The 19,552-nt window shown below is 40.4% G+C and overlaps 1 protein-coding gene across 1 annotated transcript in view; it reads left to right on the top strand.

Annotated features, from left to right (window-relative positions):
- Positions 1-483: 483 nt before the first annotated feature.
- The window catches only part of LOC110981869 (tolloid-like protein 1), a 57,922-nt gene continuing 38,853 nt past the window's right edge, over positions 484-19,552 (top strand). The window contains exons 1-2 of the mRNA XM_022240277.2: positions 484-2,079; positions 7,820-8,062. Coding sequence (XP_022095969.2) covers positions 1,845-2,079; positions 7,820-8,062 — 478 coding nt within the window. The 5' untranslated portion in view covers positions 484-1,844. The remainder of the gene's footprint in view (positions 2,080-7,819; positions 8,063-19,552) is intronic.

Here is a 19,552-nt window from a genome sequence, read left to right as displayed (position 1 = left end):
TTAGTCTTCATGTAATGTGAGGCAATTAGCAGGGACAGTTCTGCCGGGGGGGGGGCTGGAGGGGCTTCAACCCCCCCCGCAAAAATAAAAAGAAAAGAAAAAAGGGTGGAAAATATTGGATTCGTAGTAGAGACAGTTAAAAGGTGACGTCCCGTTCGATGGGTCCAGCCCCCCCCCGGCCGTACTGAAGCCGCGTCCAAATTAGCTTTGGTAACTTGCTTGAACCGCTACATGTGGGTTCCATGGTACAGGCACATGCCATGTAACAAGCTTTACTGGAGGGCCAGCTGTCATTGTCAATCTCTGCTATGCCAACTCTGTGTACAGCTAGACTTTTGTCACGTCTACTTTCATCTTCTCACATTTGGCAACTTAGTCTATTCTTTGTTAAAATCTCCGTCAGAAGTCGATAACGACAAGCCCGATAAATCATGTAAATCTCAGAAAACATGTATCCGGGCGTAGCTCACAGCACACTTTAAATTTGCGTGACCTGACAAACATGCCATTCCTATTAAGCGCCTTGAATGAAGGCCACAAGGCGACGGCAAGAACCGCGCCGGATGACCACGTAAGCAACGTGCTTCCAGGATGCCCTGCATAACAGTCAACCAGCTACTGAGCTACTGACTGTGACCGGTCCCCATGCCCAGTTGGCAAACAGATCGCCAACGCTGAGCATAGAGCGTGCTCCCAGATCTTCATCTCGCTAGCTTTGACGACAGGACACTCCCCTCCCCCCATAACGTCCCTGGAAGCTCCACACAACCCCTCTACATGAAGTGCTGACCGATCTGTCTTGACAAGTCGGCTTTTGCAAGCTTTGTCCGAGCATGGAGGAATAAGTCCGAGTTTGCATTTTAACCAGTCACAGTCAACCAGATCACAGTACAGCGTACTCCAAATAAATTACATATCCGGCTTGCACTGAACACAGCAGTAAGAGTTAGTCAAGCACCAAAGCGGTAGCCTAGACCTAGAGAGTAGCGTCACTGGAAAGTGTGGATGAATCGAGCACTGACTGTTTGAGGATTAAAGCTTGTGGCGTCTGCAGATCAACTTGGTGATAAAAAGCCCCATGACTGAGTGGTGGAAGGTGCTAAGCCGTATTCAGAGTGAAACCCCACCGAGGACAAACACTTCGTACCTGTGTCAATTGCCACACGACCGGCTGACTGGTTTGACTGACAGTTGGAAGAGATTGTATCAGGCAACTTGATGGCTTTTCATATTGAAACGGCCATGACGGCTCCACTCTTTTAATCCCAAGGACACACAGGCCAAAGCCACTGAAGCGCAAATTACTTCAACCACAAATTAATGCTACCCGGAAAACACTAGCCTTCGTTTCTTGTTTCTTCAGAGCCTCTTCAACATACATCGGACATATAGGTGCAGATGGTTTGCTCCAATCACTGCTGTTGATGGTCAAGATAATGAACAACGCTGCCGTTGCCTCTCGCCGTCTCAGTTTTGCGCAAAGCCCAGATCACCTGTGTGTCATGTGACGGAGCCCTGCCTGCACGCGCTGTCTGCACTTTCACCGTCTATTAGCCATACACCAGCCTCAGCAGTTGGGGAGATATAAGATCGCATTCCACTGGAGCATCGTAAAACTTCACAACGCGGGGCCAGCGGCTAATCATCCAGCTAGCCGGACAGTCCACCAGGAGACCGCCGGGAGTTTTGTTTCTATTCTATTTGCAGTAATTGTCCCTGTGGAGTTGTCATTCTAAAGTGAAGTCTGCCCATTCACTCCAAGCCTCGTAGAAAGTGCACATCTAACTTACATCTCACCGCTGCGTTTGACTTGACTTATCATTATCAGCATCACCACTAGAATTATGGTGGGCCTAGGGGTGCAAAACCTGAATCTGCACGACCGGGGGTTTGCCCTCTGCTTGTGTTTACTTCCCTGTTTGATCCTGTTGGTCCTACACGTTCACTTGGGTTCTGCTCACGATCCTAAAGATGGGATGAAGTTGTTCCGTCGCCATCATATTGAAGACAAAGCAGAGGACGAACCAATCTTCTGGGAATCAAGCTTCACCGAAGAGTTTGCCGATCCATGTAAAGCTGGTGAGAATTCCAAAATTGTGGTTTTGAGGGTTTGAGCATACGTGGGTAAAACTACTCTGTAAATCTTTTTATGAACCCACGTTTATACCACGACAAGTTTATTGAAATTCGTTTAAACCATGACATACTTATTGAAATGCATTTAGGAATATGTTTAAATGCGCCAAGGTTGTGAAATCCGCGTAGCAGTTAAACACATTCCTGAACGCAATTCAATAAACATGTCTTGGATTAAACACGTTAAAAAAGTGGGTACAAAAAGTGTTTAGAAATGTGTTCAAACTTAAAGCGCCTTTTTATTGTGTATGAAAGTTCATTCATCATTTCTCCATGTAGTCTGACATGTTTAACCTAAAATCTCGTATAATTTTTGTGGTTGGGTCAGTGGTCACAAAGTTGATTCGACAGATGCCATACGATAAATATGAATTAAGTTAAGCGACAAGATCTCGTCCAGTTTGGTTACGATTTAGGAAACCGGTTTCACAGAGGACATTGAGGGCAAGACTTACCTAAATATTTATACCGTCGATGTATGTACGGTGTTGACAAACTCATGTGACAAAAGACAGCGCGTATAGCGAAAACAAGTGCAAGATATCAAGGCAAAATTATTTCAAGAGTGATGATCTGAGTGATAGCGATAAAACTGAAATGATTTCCATGACTGTGCCTAGCCTATGGACCGTCATGGCCATAATTAATGCATAAGTTTACAACAGGCGAGCTCAAATTAAACTTGGAGAAGTTAACTGAAGGCTTGAACTTTCAGCGTCGTAACTTTTCTCACCTGCAGCAGGGCGACTTTTATTATATAAATAAATAGATGATCCAAGTATGCGAATCTTTATTTTTAAAGCTGTACCGGTGAGTTCTTAGCCTTCTGAATTTATGATGCCCGTAAATATTTCCCGCGACACTGCTTTGACAAACAGGTTTAATATCAAACTGAAGAAAATAGCCTACATGAACATGGGTAATGCAGCCAACATTTTCCGAGTATACCGACACAAACCCAGGGCGTAAAGTCGTTGCTTGCTAAACGCACCTTTTAATTTTACAATGTGTTTTGGGGGTATTTTAAGTCGCAAAAGGAATGCGCCATAGATTGCGGTACATTTTCAGGCATTCGGCAAAAAATTCGAATAAACAGTTTTTATTATGGGCAGATAGTAGATGTAAGAGAAAACTGTCTTATAAGAAATTAATCGCCTAGCTTGCAAACTAATGTGCCAGGACGTGAAGGTAACTGTGACTTCGGAGGTCAAGAGGAACTCTGTCAACTATTTCCGGTTGTCTGGTAGACCTGTAACCTCGTTTGTCGTGACTTCTGGCAACATTGACATCAGTCACTCGAGGCAACGAGCACAGGAGTTGGGGTGGAAGGCGATTGATCTATGGGCCGATTAATTTCAACACTATGGTTCGTCTGGGCATAGACCGATGTGCTCCAAGCAACTAGTTGGCTCCACTTAGGGCGCTCTCCTTGCTCTCTTTAGTTCAAACTTTGTCCACGCTGTGAGACTATTATGTGGTCTTTATCAGCACTTAAATTTAAATACCCTGATGGAAAACAACGTGGTTATAACTTCTGTTCAATTTTTAGAGCACTATTTCTGGTCAGCCGTCTCGGTAATTGAAGCAATGTTGGCAGCACAATTTGCGCAATTACGCTTTTGAGGGACATCTTGACACTGACATAGGCCTACGTGTCGTTGACTTCAACACGATTTGCAATCCTGTAAAACCCAATATCGCGAAGGCGCCCGGCAAATATGGGTGTGAGAGGAATTAGGTTGGATTTGATCGTTTAAAATGGCGTTTCTTAAACATTGAACGCTGAAATTCAGAGCCTTTGCCATAGAATATCAACCTCACACTTCGTTTAAACGGTATTTTGTATGCTCAGAGTTAGACGTGCTATTCACAACATGCGCTCGAATTCGTTGCTCATGGAGCCCATTTAGACGAGGACTATATGACCAACACCACATTCCAGATACATCCCCCGTGAAAATAACAAATGACTTAGATAATTAATGGAGTAAATTACACCGGATGATGCATTTGTAGATAAGCTTGTATGCGAAGTCATTAACTATTATCAAACAAGAGTATCATCGTGTTTGACTATTTGACCCATGTTGTGAATTTTCTGTACAGAAGATCCCAACGGTTGTTCAAATTATTTCGTGAACGTTGTCATAGATCACCTCAAAGTCTTACGTGCGACCCCCCCCCCATTTCCCCTTGACCCATTCAACATGTGCACATTAGGCCTTGTGTAATGCCTTTGAGTTTAAACTACCAAGTTTTTCTTGGTAGCATTATGACTGCGGAGTTGTCAGGGAACGCTGGGGTTTTGACCTTCAAAGTCCACATTATGGCCCTCACATGGGGATGATAGATGCAAGAATGAAAAGGTCTTCTACCTCAGGGTTTCGAATGAGTTTATTGCCTGACAATCGGTGATGTATGCCGCTTTGGGCTTTTAAACGGATTGATAAAAATGCACAGACTTCCCTTTACTTTTTGAACTTGAAGTTTGGTATTATGACTTTGTTGGGTACTGTTTTCCTTCAGAGGTGAGGGTTAACAAGGAAGGTTGTTGATGGAAGTTCTACCAGCATTTACCGTCAGTTGCGGAGCCAGGCTCTGATTGGTCAAGCCTCGACGACAACTAAAAAAAAACCAAAAAGCTTAACTTATCTGACAGGACCACCGATACCAGATACAGAGCAAACCCACACGCGTATACACGCCCATGCTGGCACTATTATGGCAGTTGTGGGGACTACGTTTTAATTGTATTACAGGAATATATTCGTAACTTATGGGGACTACCCTATGTTCCAATCAATTATCCCCCAAGGTGGGGCCGGTTTGAATACACTAAAAAGTGTTCTCTTGACCCCTGAATCCCCCCAACTAACGAAAACTGTCTTTCAGTGGAAATACATGTTAACACAGCAGCACGATCCCCGGTTGTCCAGCCATCTTATGATCCCCGCCTCGACTTTTCCAAACATCTTGGCGGGATAACTATTTCGGGATATATCAGTACTGTATCACCGCCTCTGCTATGATGGATCTTATTCTCTTTAAATGCTTGCTTTATGAAATAAAAACTGTCGACAAAGTACTTGTAGGCTAACGATAATTCTACCAGATACCGAGTTCCACTCTGAAAATACACAGTACAAATTCCTTCCTCAATGCCCCTAAAGAGCATTTCAAGGCCAACAAAAATTCTGTCGATAAATACCGATTACCTCAACTAAGAATAACATTTGTGGAACTAATTTCATAGTATATAGGTTGATTAAGTCTAAGGTCATTCACAACATTGTTCACATGGCATGCCACCTTCAAGTTGTCAGACACCAGCACCTTCTCGGAATCTCAGTAAGTTGTTGGACCACGTGGCCAAAGCAGTTTAATCACATGACTTAAACCCAAGTGTCACATGACCTCGTTTTCTCTGGTTCGTCGTTTCGGACGCGACGGGCGGTTGCAGAAACCGAACTTTGCACCAGAATGGATTAATCGGACATTCCCTTAGCCTTCTCTTTTGTTGGTGGGTGTTGTAATAGAGCCTGAAAGTAAAAGGTCACGCAGCCAGCTTCCGGAACCCTCGCCTCGCGCGGTCCGCCTGTTGGGCCATCACGTTCAATAATTTTTGGAAGAATAACTCCCAACTGAAACCACCCCATGAAACACTAATGTTGGAATTTTACCGTTGTCTTCCCCAAGTAATACTTACGAAAAGTCATCTGGACATGGGTAAAAGACAAATTTCATTAACGACCTTTCACGACCGGCAATATTGTACCTAGGTCTCCCTTGAATTGTTCATGCACGTTTGTTTTCACTCCCCGTGCTTACGTGAAAACGAGATTGTACAGCGTTACAAAGATTTGCCTACCTGCAGTCGATGGGTTCCAGATTCTGTTGAATTGACATTAAAAAATAGATAAGAGATCAGAATCTTTCGCCAAAACAGATTATTGCTTTAACTTTATTACCTTATAAATTAAAAAAGACAAATATTTTGGTCTGTTTTACAGACAGACTACCATAAAATTTCAAACTGTAAATGTTCATCTGCGTACGAGATTGCCGCACTGGACTGTTCTTCATGTATTTTAGATTTTGGGAAGTGATGGGTCAATTTTTGACAGGATATTTCTCTTTAAGGTTAGGTAATTTTTCATTCTCTATAAATTGATACACCAGCAAATATTTTCCCAAACCCTTTTTCCGAGTTGGGTTTTATTAAGAAGTAACTGAATGAAAAAAACATTACAGATTCTAATATTTGCATGTTATTTTTCCTGTCCAAAGGTTTCGGAAGTGCACCATTGGGGTAAACTTTAAAACTGTTGGTACATACATGAAATCATGCACTTAACTTCTCATGAGAATATAACATAATATTTAAAAGGTTACATTCAGTCCTAAGTACGGTAGGCCTACAGTACCTTCAAAAATTAAAACTACCAGTAGGCCTAGTTAACATTTTGGTTAATGAGTAGGCCAACTCAGTGTACAGTGCTTATGTCACTGAGGAGACGGTCAACGAACACCAAACCTGACCACAGCCAGTTGTGTACTGCGATCGTCGTTTCAAACGTTAGCAGCACCTTTTAACAATCAATTTGTGATGATATTTAGTTCATTATTTGGGTCACATGGGTCAGCAGTTCCAAGATTTCGTTGTCAGGCTTCTATTAAATTATATTGGGCCAGCATATGCGTACATCAGTACGCAAGCCACAGTAAGCGAATGCGAGCAACTCTGCGTTGCATGCAGTTGTAATTGCTAGGCACCAGCCACTGTAACCGCGACCGTTAGATATAACCCATGGATCTCTGAATCTGGTAGTTTGTGAAGAGAATTGAAAGCCCTCTAAGTTACCACCACGTTTTGGGTGTTCTGTGTTTTGTTGTTATTTGATTCTGCATCATCATGGCTATTCTTCCAAAATGTACAATTTCATTGTCACTGTTTTCATGAATGAACAGGAGTTTCAAATTTTTCTTTTCATTTAAATTTGTCCTCTTCTTCACCACTTTACATTTAAAAGATCAGTGTCTTAATTACATGAACGATGCAAAGGCCAGTGTAGGCCTGTCAACAATTGCATGGGCACTTTCACAGATGGCAACACAGACACAAACAATACTATCTCCTGAATGAGCACAAATCATAAGCATGGAAAAGCATAAAATTGCAGGTCAGCTATAGTTAACACTTTCACTAGTTAATAAAGGGACAAGCATCTTTGATTCATTCTCAGCTGTGTACACATGAATATGATTATTGATGAATACTTATTACAGAATATAGTAAAGAACTGTGTTATAGATCAGCTCAGATTTTCAGTGTCAAAAGGAAGGGCATCATTATCAATTTATTTTTAGCAAATTAATTTCATTCAGAGTTAATCAGATGTGGTAGCCAGAGACTGTCATTTTGAATGTATGTGGAATGTGGAGGTCACTGTGTAAAAAACAAGCATACTACCAGGCCCCCAAAAGTTTTTAAGTTCCCATCATCCTGTTTTCACTTTATACTCTGAACATGTAAGTGATTACGTACCTCTTATTTGGCTGTTCATTACATAAAATTGTACAACTGGGTCTTTACTGAAATATAACATAAATACACTTTTAAGTATTTTCTAGTGTTGGTTATGAAAATGATTAAATACCATATGTTGTGCTTATTTTAACATAGATGGTTTCCTTGGAGATATTGCCCTGACAGAGGAGGATTACCAACGAGAAGTCCGACGATACAAACAGAGTCAAGGAATCCAGAAGAAAACAAAGGATCACCAGAACATCCAATCCGCCAAGGAGGAGAGACGACTTGCCAAGGAGAGACGAAAATTAGAGAGGAAGGAGAAAAAAGCCCTCAAGGCGGAGAGGAGGAAGGAACAAAGGCATTCTCATTCAGCACCAATCAAAATTGATCAAGGTGAGTGTTTACTTTTTAACAGAGTCAGCTCTTTGTAAACTGCTCTCCTTTAGCTGTCTTCATTAGAAAATACATGCAGTTTCTCAATTTTTTTCAATAATCTATATAACAGATTATTGAAATTATTTCTCTCCCTTTCTTTGGAAATACCAAAGTAATATTTTGACATCCAGATTTCATCTCAGAACCATAACTGTCATCTCAAAAACAAATTTTTGAGTCAAATGACCAATTTTCTAAGTAATTTTTCTAATCTACTTTAACAAAGTTCAGACAGGCAAAGATCAGACAGTCTTAAATTGGATCACAACTGGCCTGGATTCAGTTTAAACATGTCCAAAACATAGTTCGTAACAAATCCAAGAGAGTACACAGTGATTTCATCACAGACCTCTTCAGAAAACGCAACGATCCTATGTCTTTTGTCAAGTCCAGATGGCCCTGATGGCATAAGTGTTCAAATGTTGAAACTTGTGTGACCTGGCATTGTTCCTGTCATTCCTGATTTTTACAATCATACACTTCTGACCACCGTGACCGATTGTCTCCCCAAGTCTTGGAAACATGCAAATGAGATAACAATGTTTAAATGTGGTGAGACTGTGAGAAATTCAACTTTCTCACTACCACCCTGTTTCCTTGACACCCATCATCTGCAAAGTCCTCGAAAAGATTGTAGTTGGACAAGTTATGGATTTCTCCGTGTACAACAGACTTTTATCTGACCACCAGCTTGGCTTTATTCCTGGAAGATCCTGCACTACAGCCCTGATGTTAGCCAGCACAGAGTGGGTTCAGTCCTTGGCTGCTAAAGTTCCTTCTATTGATGTCATCAGCCGTGACATTGATGACTTCAGCCGTGCATTCAACATGATATGCCCCAGTACACCATTACGAAAGCTGCAACTGTGTTATGATACAAAAGGTTCTGCTCTCTAGTGGATTAAGTCCTTTGATTCACACTGCATGCGGCATGCCGTTTACAGAGGAGAGAATTCAAACTGGCTACTTGTTTGGCTACCTATTAGTAGCTACCTGATCTTGGTCTACCTGTCCTCGCGTCTTGTACAGTATGCTGACGATACATTCCTTTTCAGGAATGTTACGTCAGACCATCCAGATCATCTGCTGCAGGAGGACTTGAGTTCGATCTCTAAATGGGCCAGCCTTAATTGTTTACATCTCAACACAGATACCATAAGTGCAACGTAATACCTGTAACTCGACGACACGTGTCTAAACCAGTCTACACCTTAGTTGGAACTCCCCTCGAATGCATCAACTCCATCAAACTCTTAGGTTGCTTTTTTTCAAAGCAATCTTTCCTGGGACATGTAGGACCAGTCGGTTTCATCCAAAATACAACTGGTTGATTTGCTTCATTCGCCTTGTTTCTGGCAACGCTTCTTCAGATATATCATTTCAACTGATAGGTCACTTGTCCAACAAATTGTCAACTACTGTGCACCTCTTTGGTGGATCCATAACACAAAACACATGAACTCAATAGCAACTGTTCAACGCAGAGCAACTCAGATGATTCACAGGCAAACTGCTTTGGAACAAGCATATCAGGATACAATTAAGCTTTCTGAATTTCATGTCATTTGCAGACAGAAGGTCGTTTTCAAACATAAGCTTTATCATTAAATTGATGTTCAACAAGCCCAATTTTATGTCAAAAAGACATGTTGCAGGTTAATACTCATCATCCAGAGCTTCTCACGTTTCATCATTTAAATCTCAGAACTGATGGTTACAAATATTCCACTCTTGTGAGTTTTCCAAAATTGTTTCCCGAAAAAATGTGATGACATGTATGTGTATACGAAACAGTGTTCTTATTGCAGGCTATGAGTCTTTTCATTCTGAACCGAAGGGGATGTTAATGCCATCTTGGGTTTTTGTGTTTTCATTGCTGTCACTGATGTTTTAATGCTTTCCCTGATGTTTGTTTCGGACGGTATCCTTTTCAGTTTTTTGGGAGAACTTTTATCTTAGTTTCCTTTGGGATCTTTGTGTTTTAGTTTTTAGTTTTCCTCTGCGGTTGATGCACTGTAAGCTGAGGGACATTTTTCTCTCATTTTTTAAAGCTTTTTCTCTGATATTTGTTTTGTGACCCGTTTCTGCTTTTATTCCTTGAGTTTGTTCTTAAATGGGGTGTCTTGCTTTCTGTTTAAGTTTTTGATGGGTATCCTTTTTTCCTGCTTCACTGTTTTTGATTGTATCTCCTTTGGATTTCCAGCTGTTATTAGGTTTATTTGGGGTTGTATATAAGCAATTTTATGTGTTTTATTTGCATACTTTTATGTCATTTATTTTATATTTATTTGTTATCATTTTTATTGTGTTTCATTATTTATTTTTTGGGCCATTTGTGTTAATTGTCTTTTTGCAAACTTCAAGTCAACATTAGCATTATTCAGGTTGTGAACTGCATGAATAATTTATATGGTTTCATTTCTCTCTCTTTTGCGGGAGGGGGTCCCTATTAATGTTTTCGATTTGTGTGTGTGTTTCTTTTTTTGTCAGCTTGTTATTTTTCGCCCTTTTCTTTAGGATTTGTACTTGCTTATTGAAATACTTTTTTTCTTCTGTTAAATTGTTTTGGGGTGTTTTTTGCTTTCTGTTTTTGTCTTGTTGGCTTTGTATCTCACATTCTGTTTTTTTCCCTTTCATTTATTATTGTCAGGGATCTGATCATACACATCTTCTGATTATAGTTTTGACCTTTGTATTTCCAAGACAGCCCCTGAATAACTTTTGTTTTTGTGTCTGAAGATATAAAATAAAAAAATAAATACATGAATAAAATAAATTGCTAAGGCCACTTAAGTGTTTAGTGTATGTTCACCTGGAGAACAGAGAACAGTATAATACTGGAGAACGGTATTATAAGACCTTTCAGTCTTCGGAATAGGATGTAACAATGGACATTAGTATATAGAGTACATACGTGTACCTAGGCCTAGATGTACTCAAGGCCTGATCTAATTTCCTTTGAAAATAATACATTCAGTGACATTCACACAAAATGTAAATCTACATGTAGATTTCTTAAGATTTGCTAGCCAAGCCTTGCAAGCATTGACAGCATCATTTTTGTTGTTAATGAGCTGAATAATTTCTAGGGCTACATGTAAATCATCTTCATTAATAATCATAATTCGTAAGTTTTGTGGTGAGCCACACGTACCTGCCCATAAGAACATCAATCTCCATGGCCCGAGAACCTGTAAAAACAAATTTGTAGGACATAAACATTTATAAAGTAACTGAGAGAGCTCTCTTGAGGCTAAATTTTGACTGTCCATCCTTCTGTTTGTTCCTGAAAGGATTTCTCCCAGGTCCCATGCATATTTTGCATGGATATGAGTATCCCTCTGGGAACCGGGTAAGCACTGCAGATATTATCATTAAGATTAGGTTGTTTCTATTGACAGATCAAAGATAGCATGAGCTACTTGGTGAATTAAAGAGATCTTTACCTGAAAGTACATGTATACTAGGCCAGTAATACTGGTATTTTTGACTCCCAATATATAATTTACCGAAGTTAATTCTTTTCAGCCCTTACCTCGTATGTGAACCAAATCAACCAGTTTCTTTGCAAGGATGGGGCATTTCAAAATATTTGATCATCATTTTAAAATTTGGTACAAAATATTCCTCTTAACCCCTTGTCTGTATTTCTCCGAAAACTTTCAATCTGTTGCAGTGTTTCCCGTTTTTTCCTGAGCTTAACTTGCAGTGGGAATTTCCTTTGATAGACATCAGTTTTTTCATAGTCACTTATCAGCCTTGAAAACAAAAGATAGGCATGCAGCCTTTCCTCAAATTAACTGATTGTCCTCATTTCAAATCCCTAGCTTTGTTACCAGTACCTTTGATGCATACATGTACCGGTACACCTGTACAGTATGCCATGAACAGGTAGGAAAGAAAACGCAGTGGCCATCTGCCCCTCCTCACCATTTTCCTCTCTGCCCATTTCTTCTGCTCTTAGCTGGTTATAGTAATACAATAGACACAAATGGTCACCTAGATAACAAATGAATATGCCCTGCTCGTATGTTTGGCTGTTGCCTTTATTTTGCCCCTCCCCACCCTTTTGTCATAATATTAATTCTAGATCTGCCACTGTGCTTGGTCTTGGAACTTGATTTATTTTGTATGTCATTGGACAGAATATACATGTAGATCTTGAGTAGATCATAAACTATGAAATGGTCTACAATTCTCTGAAGTTTCTACCATACTTGTTGCACACTGGGAGCACAGCTTGTGAACCTCTTCAAGTTCATACTACTGCAGGACATATTCTCTGCTGCCACAAATGCAACGTCATTGATTCAGAGAAACACATGTCAAAGGGTAGGGGACAGATCTGCAGCCTTGATTTACTGTACCAGATCTGAATGAGTTATCTTGCTGCAGTCAGACCACATGATTTTGGACTGAGCATGTACTGCAAAGCAAAGCTGCTTTTACCACTACAGCAAAAATACAGTGACCTTCACACCATCCCCCTGTTAAGTTGTGGTTAATCAGGGCTTGGAACTCCAGGATTTGATAGGTTATGAAAGGCTAATCCCTCACAAATCTACATGCCTGCTTATCAATATCAGATGTTGCGCTTTCAGTAGAGGGTAGTGAATATTTGTCTTTGGCTCATGATGGCTTCCTTCACAGCAAGGAGTCACTTCTCCGAACCCAAGCACTTGCACTTTTTCCTCTCAACAAATTACGCACCTACAAGTCAATTAGTCTGAAGAAGGAAGATGTGACTTCAGGAGGGAGTTTACCAAATTAGATTTGCCGTGACCTCGGACTTGGCAGTGAGTGTGTGTAGCTGGGGGGGGGCACTGACTCTGAGCATTATCATTCCTTTGATAAGTCCTGTCCTCAAGTGCTGAAATGCGGAAGGCAGTTTCTGTCCTCAATTCCTTTTTGTTGAAGGAAGATTTAAGACATGACCATTGGTTGATCTCATAGTTTCGCTTGGGGAATGGATTCAAGGACAGAATGTCTACATTGTAGCAACCAGTTGAATTTGTGAGGGAACAATTGTAGATTTCCTGTTTCTAGGCAAGACTTTTGCAGCAGGGTATAGATCTAAGGCAGTAAAGGTATTACAAGGGAATGTCCAGCTCATGAAGACTTCAGAACATTTGCCAGCTAATGAAAGAGGACAGTATTCTTTCAAAACCAATTCCTAGATGTCACTTACATTCCCACATTGTACTTGGGTTTGGTAAACAACCATTTTTCTAATCTGATGATATCTGGTGCTTGTGATTGTGGTCAGAATGCCCATGTGACTTACATTGTAAAATTCAGTACATGTATTTTCCAGTGTCTTGAGTTCCCCTCATATTTCGTGCGAAGGCCTACATGTCACTAACCCACTGAGCAAAACTTGCCCAAGTTGAAATGTGCGTTACTCTTTGCAAATTTGCACCACAAAATACATGTACACATGTATGCTGCGAGTTGTGTGACACCATAACTTGCTTCTGTGCATCCTCCTCTCAGGGTACATGTATGTTAACACTGACGTTTGCTATGCAAAGAAACTGTTACTGACAGCATAAAGCTCTCAGCATTTTTGGGGGGGATAGGTGTTTCTGTGTAGCAACTCCAGGAAGTTTGCCCTGGTGCTTCTGGTCACTGCAACTCTGTGGGAGCAATTAAACTGCCAGCAGGAAAACTGATGCTGTTACAAACAACCTGCACATGTTGTAGTCAACATTCTCTGGACTGCGTCTTTCCTTTTGGTGGATCTCATATTAAGATTTGTGCCCACTTTACTATACTTAAGAAATTTCTGAAACATCATCACAAGTAGGTACAGATACATGGAAGTCTGAATTTTTGTGTAGTTACTGGGTACATAGTAAATATTTGGTATGAAAAAAACTTGTACAAACTTGAAGCAAGGTACGGTACATGTACAGTTCCAGTTGCCAAGAATGGATGAGAAGCCATGTTTTTGTTTGGGTTGGGAATAACACTCCCCTGACCAAACCTTTGTCTAAATTGTAAGTCTGACTCAAAGTGAACAGAGCAAAACCAGCAAATCCACAATGAGCTAAAGGTAACTGAAGATATAAGAACCATTCAAAAATCAGTTTGAATTGAAATGATTCTGAATGATTGCAGAGACTATATCAGTTGGTTTCAAGAATGGTTGGCATGATTTTTACACGTTCCTGTTCGTGTGTCACATTGCAGTCCCCATGCCTTGCTTGATACATGTAGAACCAATGTCATTAAACTACATGCGTCATGTACATGCCTAGGCTGTATATTTGTCTAGTCAGTGAAACTGACAGTTCTTGACCAGCTGGAATTTGATCCAATGCTTGCCAGTTGGGTACTTTTTAAAGGTTGTTTGTGGGCACCAGTTTGCAAGAAATACCAGCAACAGCATGTGCAGTACCTCAAGCATTGTATTCTTGGAGTGAAGACTGGCATCCAAAAATTACTGGTCTTGGAAATATTGAATGAAATTATTGTTTTAGCAGACTTGACAAAAAAATCGGGGACATTCATTTAATTTGGCACCATCACGGCAGAAGTGGGAATGACGTGCAAATCAAGCTTTGTGAAAAGAACATTTTGAGGCAATACCTAAACATCAAGTTTAAGTGGCCATGTTACCACTTGTTTTTGTTCCTAGTGGCCCGGCAGGGCTTTGTTGCCGTTGTGAAATTTGGGCATCCAAAAAATGAACATATACATGTGTATATGTACTGCAATATACATGTACATGTACATATGTACTGTACATGTACATGTTCCTTTAACAGCAGTGATTGGCTCCTTCTGTCAAAGCAGCTGATATACTCCCTGGTCTGGCTGACCTCCAGGGAATGCTGCCCAAGGAAAAACTTCCTGTCAGGTTACCTGGGCACTGTGGAACACCAATTAGGTCAAATATGTGTTTCATTTTCAATAGCAGACATTATGGCTTTGTTGTTACTTGTCCTGCCACAGTTGTTACCTGTAGCTTTTCCTGTTATTGAAGAACAGCCACTGACTTTAAAGAATCTTCCTGTAGATATCATACGTACTGCATAATGTGAGTGTATCATAGAGTTCATGTGTCAAGACTTGAATGTTGAACATTGCAGGCAAGAAGCCTCGGTAAAATTGGAAATGAAGATTTTTATGTTGAGTCAATCATACCTACAAACAACAACAGTGCTGTACATGTTGGCCTACATGTGTCCTTCTTGAATCTCTGCCGATATTCCATCTACAGTTTTCCACCACACTCTCTGTATCATCATGGAGGTATAGGAACCTCCATGGTATCACAGAGCTCTTGACCACTTGCATCTACTTACATTGAATAAGTAAGACATTCCAGGTTAGAGAATTGGTCCTCTGTTTTCACTGCAAAACATTTTTGCAAGGGCAATGTTGCATCAGGGATGGGATTTCATTCTCCATGAAAAGTGAAAGTGACAGTCCCCACTGCTATGAAATGTACGGTAGGGTGGTGGAGATCTCACTCACTGAGGTTTATCAGAACTACTCAGGGACTCATGCAGAGATGAGTGTAATTTAATTGTCTCAATTCCTGTCTCTATACATGTAGCTACATGTACCAACTCCCTCCAATCCCCTTACCACAGCCCTGCACTGTTTTGTGGCCTGCAGTGTAATTCGACAACCAGAATAAGATGCCATTACTGCAGTGGCACAATGCTCTTGGACAGGTGGTACGCGCGCGTTACGTGCCTCATATTGACTAATAGGGTGTTGTGATTTGCCAAATGCATGTGCGTGTCAAGCTGAAGAATGTGTGTGTGAGTGCGGTGCCACCGCAGATGCAGCGTCTAATCGGATTAGTCTGTAGCTACATGTATTTTCCGTGTCATGATTGTTCCTTGGGGGAAAAAAGTCAATTTAACACAAAAATAATACAGTATTAACAGACATTCTGAACTGGTACATGAACTGGTATGAATCGAGAGGAGATTTTGTATGTTTGTACTTTACCAGGTTTGATTTGAGTATACAAGTTAAATTGTACCAATGGTAATGTTCATTTTAAAATTATGCTGTTTTTACAGTGTACATGCATCTGGAATTTACATGACACTTAGTGTGTACATACATGTACCTTTACATTGCACTTCTGTGCACTGATACAATATTGCCCATGTGCACACATTTTACACAATGTTTTATTCTGCGAGGACCAGATCTGCCTTAACTCTCTGCATCTTGCGTAGCTGACAGCTTTGTCAGCTCTGGGACCCTTTAACACAGACCCAGCTGCTGGCCATCCATCATAAATGAATGATGATTTGCCAGCAATAAAACCTGATACCCTAGCTACAGGCAAAATGCTGGCTCAGAACACTCATTCAACATTTTGTCAAGGGATCTTGTGTCACCATTTGTGTCATTACAATGAAATTCAAAAACTGCATGCCGAAAATGAACACAGGTGTAAAAGCAATTTTGGGATTTACATGTACATGTAAGCCTAAAGTGGCAAACCAAGGAGGTTGTTTTCATCAGAGAAGGAAATTTGATTTCTGAGTTACCATAGCAAATCCTCTCCCTGTCTGCTGGCCTGGCTTACAATGTACTTTGTAATGCATAATGTTAGGGCTGTAAAAGTGTATGGAACATAGCAGTTCTTGACTGCTGTTTGATTTTTTTCTTTATACTCCAGGGGATGCATGATAGGGTACCAGAAGCAAATCCTCAACTTCCCTCCATCCGAAAGGAGATAAAAAACAAAACAAAAACCAAACACATGGCCCACATCTGAGCAGTTAAAGAGTTGAAATGTTCACTTTTGCATGTGTACAAGAGAAATTTGTTAAGTTGCGGCTTACTCCATTGAACATAAGTCAATTTCAAAGCATCACATTGCAGCCTTTGACTGCTTAGTTCTTTTGCTGCCCATAGATAATGTCATAAAATAATGTTGATGCATGGAGTTACAGTACATGTACATATCAGTGGGTGTATCTGAGACACTGCTCCACACACAAAAGATGTGTAAGGCTATCCGCTCCGAGCAGGAACAAAAGAGGGCATGTTTGGAAATGAAATCAGCAGTCCTTTAGTAGTCACGCACCGCATAGGTTCGCAAGTTTATGCGCGTTTGACGCGGAGCACGCTGAGTACGTGCAACGATTTTAGTCTAGAATGTTTGAACATGTTCCAGAACCTGGTTGGAAAACTTAGTATCATCTGTCTTTCTTTCACAGGTGAAAGTGCACTTGAAAGCTCAGGGTGGATACGGTATTTGAGTGATACTGTAATTTTTTTTTGTTTTGTTTTTACAAATGTTTTTAAAACTTCCATACAAATATACCAGTTTGTACAAAAAGAATCAATTTTAAATTCTTTGGCAGTTTAAGTGCTACTAGTATCTTATTTCTTGCCTCTCAATCCTTCCAGTTCTTTCCTTCCTTAGTTCCTACCATTCTCCCCAGCCTTCCCCATGGTAAGTTTCTGATGACCTTAATGTGACCTTGTACCAATTTTCCCATGCTCTGTTAACTTCCCATCAGTGTGCAGGTTATTGATTTACCCCCTTGAGAGCGAGAAGACTTTCCCATCCAACAATTCTGGAAACATTAATGTATCAAGGTAGCCACAGCAGTCACTGCTGTTGAAGGAGATCTCAGTGATTGCATGACTGTGGTAGCAGACTTACATTTGGGACAAGGAGACACAACCCTGTGGGAGTCATAAATATTTCTTGATGGAACTGTCAGTACATGTTTTGACAGACAGAGGCTGATTGACTGTTGTGCACCATCTACAAGTTAGCAACAAGCTCAGTAGGCTGTAAGGAGGAAGTTCGAATCAGCAGCCATGTTCCTCTTGAAACACTTTCAATACGAGGTCAACAAGAACATAGCTGTTTGAAAGAGGAGATTGTCTTAAACCTCACAGATACCCTCTCCCATTCTCTGAAACGGTGACATGTTGTTTGGATGTTTAATGCATCAAGAGGCCTGGAGGAAAAATGTAGTTTGCCAGTTCATTTTGGATGTTACTCTTTTTGTACGGTTTACATGTAGATTACATGTAGGTTTATTTTTGGTAGGGGCACTGGCATGGGAAGCAGCATTGCAACCCTGGGTCTTTGCCCTCGCACTTTTCACAGGTTGTTGTTTTGTTCCAAAGTTGGAATTCCTTGCATGTACCTATTCAGTTTTCAAACAACCAATCAGTCTGTGCTTTTGTGGTTATGCCTCAGTGTAGTATCATCATGCCAATAAATCTGCTCTGTTATTTGTACCTTTAACCCTAACAGTCCCAAATCCTCCACTTTCAATATGATTTTACATACATGCCCTTGGGGGTTTAGGATAATGCATATTATTACCATGAACTCTCAGCAAGAACCTACAAAATTTTATTAAGATTGGCATACCGGTATGTTCTTCCAAGTCAGAATAACCAAGACGTCAAAGAAGAAACAACAAAGTGGATATTCTTTGATTCAACTGTGTGAGGATGCGGAAAAGTTGACAAGTTTGCACTAAACTTTACTGTCAAAAATTTGAATGAACATTTTAAAGCCAGTATCAAAGAATTCAGTTTTAGTAATTAATAAACTAAGAGGTTGACACAAAAAGGGTTTTACTGACTTGTTAAATAATTCAGTAGTTAGCAAATTAGCAGCCATGATTCAGTTGATTAAGGAATAAATCAATTTACATACATGTAGACAGGTAACTCTGACTAACCCAATGAGGAGAAATTCAAAATTTGAAAAGTCAACTTTAACTCCAAAAATCAAAGTGTCAAACATTTTTTCAAACATAAACTTGAAGAAAAGAAACCCTCCGTCCTTGGTGCTGGGATGCAGTGCATTGAGTCTTACTTGAAAGGATGGTGGGATATGTAATTGAGAACTTTACATGTATTAATTAACAGGGTATGGAGCCAATCTGGGACGTCATGGCCAGTACATGTACAGTATGTTTTGGGCACTTGCTTTGGATACCTTTTTTCCATGTTGTCAATCACTACCAAGTTGTTATTGTGTACCTGTTGTGGTTTTTCTTGTCAAAACCACTAGTCTCTGCATTCCTGTTATGCCTCATTAATCAATTCTCAACAAGGTTGACACTGGGCCATAAGGTGCAGTGGCAGGTGTATAGTGTAGGATTAATTGTAATTGGCAGTGGTACCTGTGCCTGGAACTCCAATTAGGCATGGACTGTGATTGAAATTTGGGGATTCAAGCTATGGCAACACAAAGGCCAGGTGAGACTTGATCTTTTCATGGATTATAAATAATATGGGTACATTCCTGCCTTTTTTTTACTCTATCCGCACCACCTATGTTCAAGCCCCATAGAGGCAATGGTCATTACAAACAGATTTTAACATGACACCATGAACAATACCATTTTTTCTTCCATTCACAAGATTTTTAAGTAACAGTGAATCTCAGAACAGCAAATAAAAGTGAAATTTACAGACCCTTTCTACCAACGA

This window comes from Acanthaster planci, linkage group LG19 (genome assembly GCF_054643075.1).
Source record: "Acanthaster planci isolate LZ-2023a linkage group LG19, COTS_SCS, whole genome shotgun sequence".
NCBI classification, from domain to species: Eukaryota; Metazoa; Echinodermata; class Asteroidea; order Valvatida; family Acanthasteridae; genus Acanthaster; species Acanthaster planci.
The sequence above is the reverse complement of the archived record's forward strand: the minus strand, read 5'-3'. Positions and strand labels throughout refer to the sequence as shown.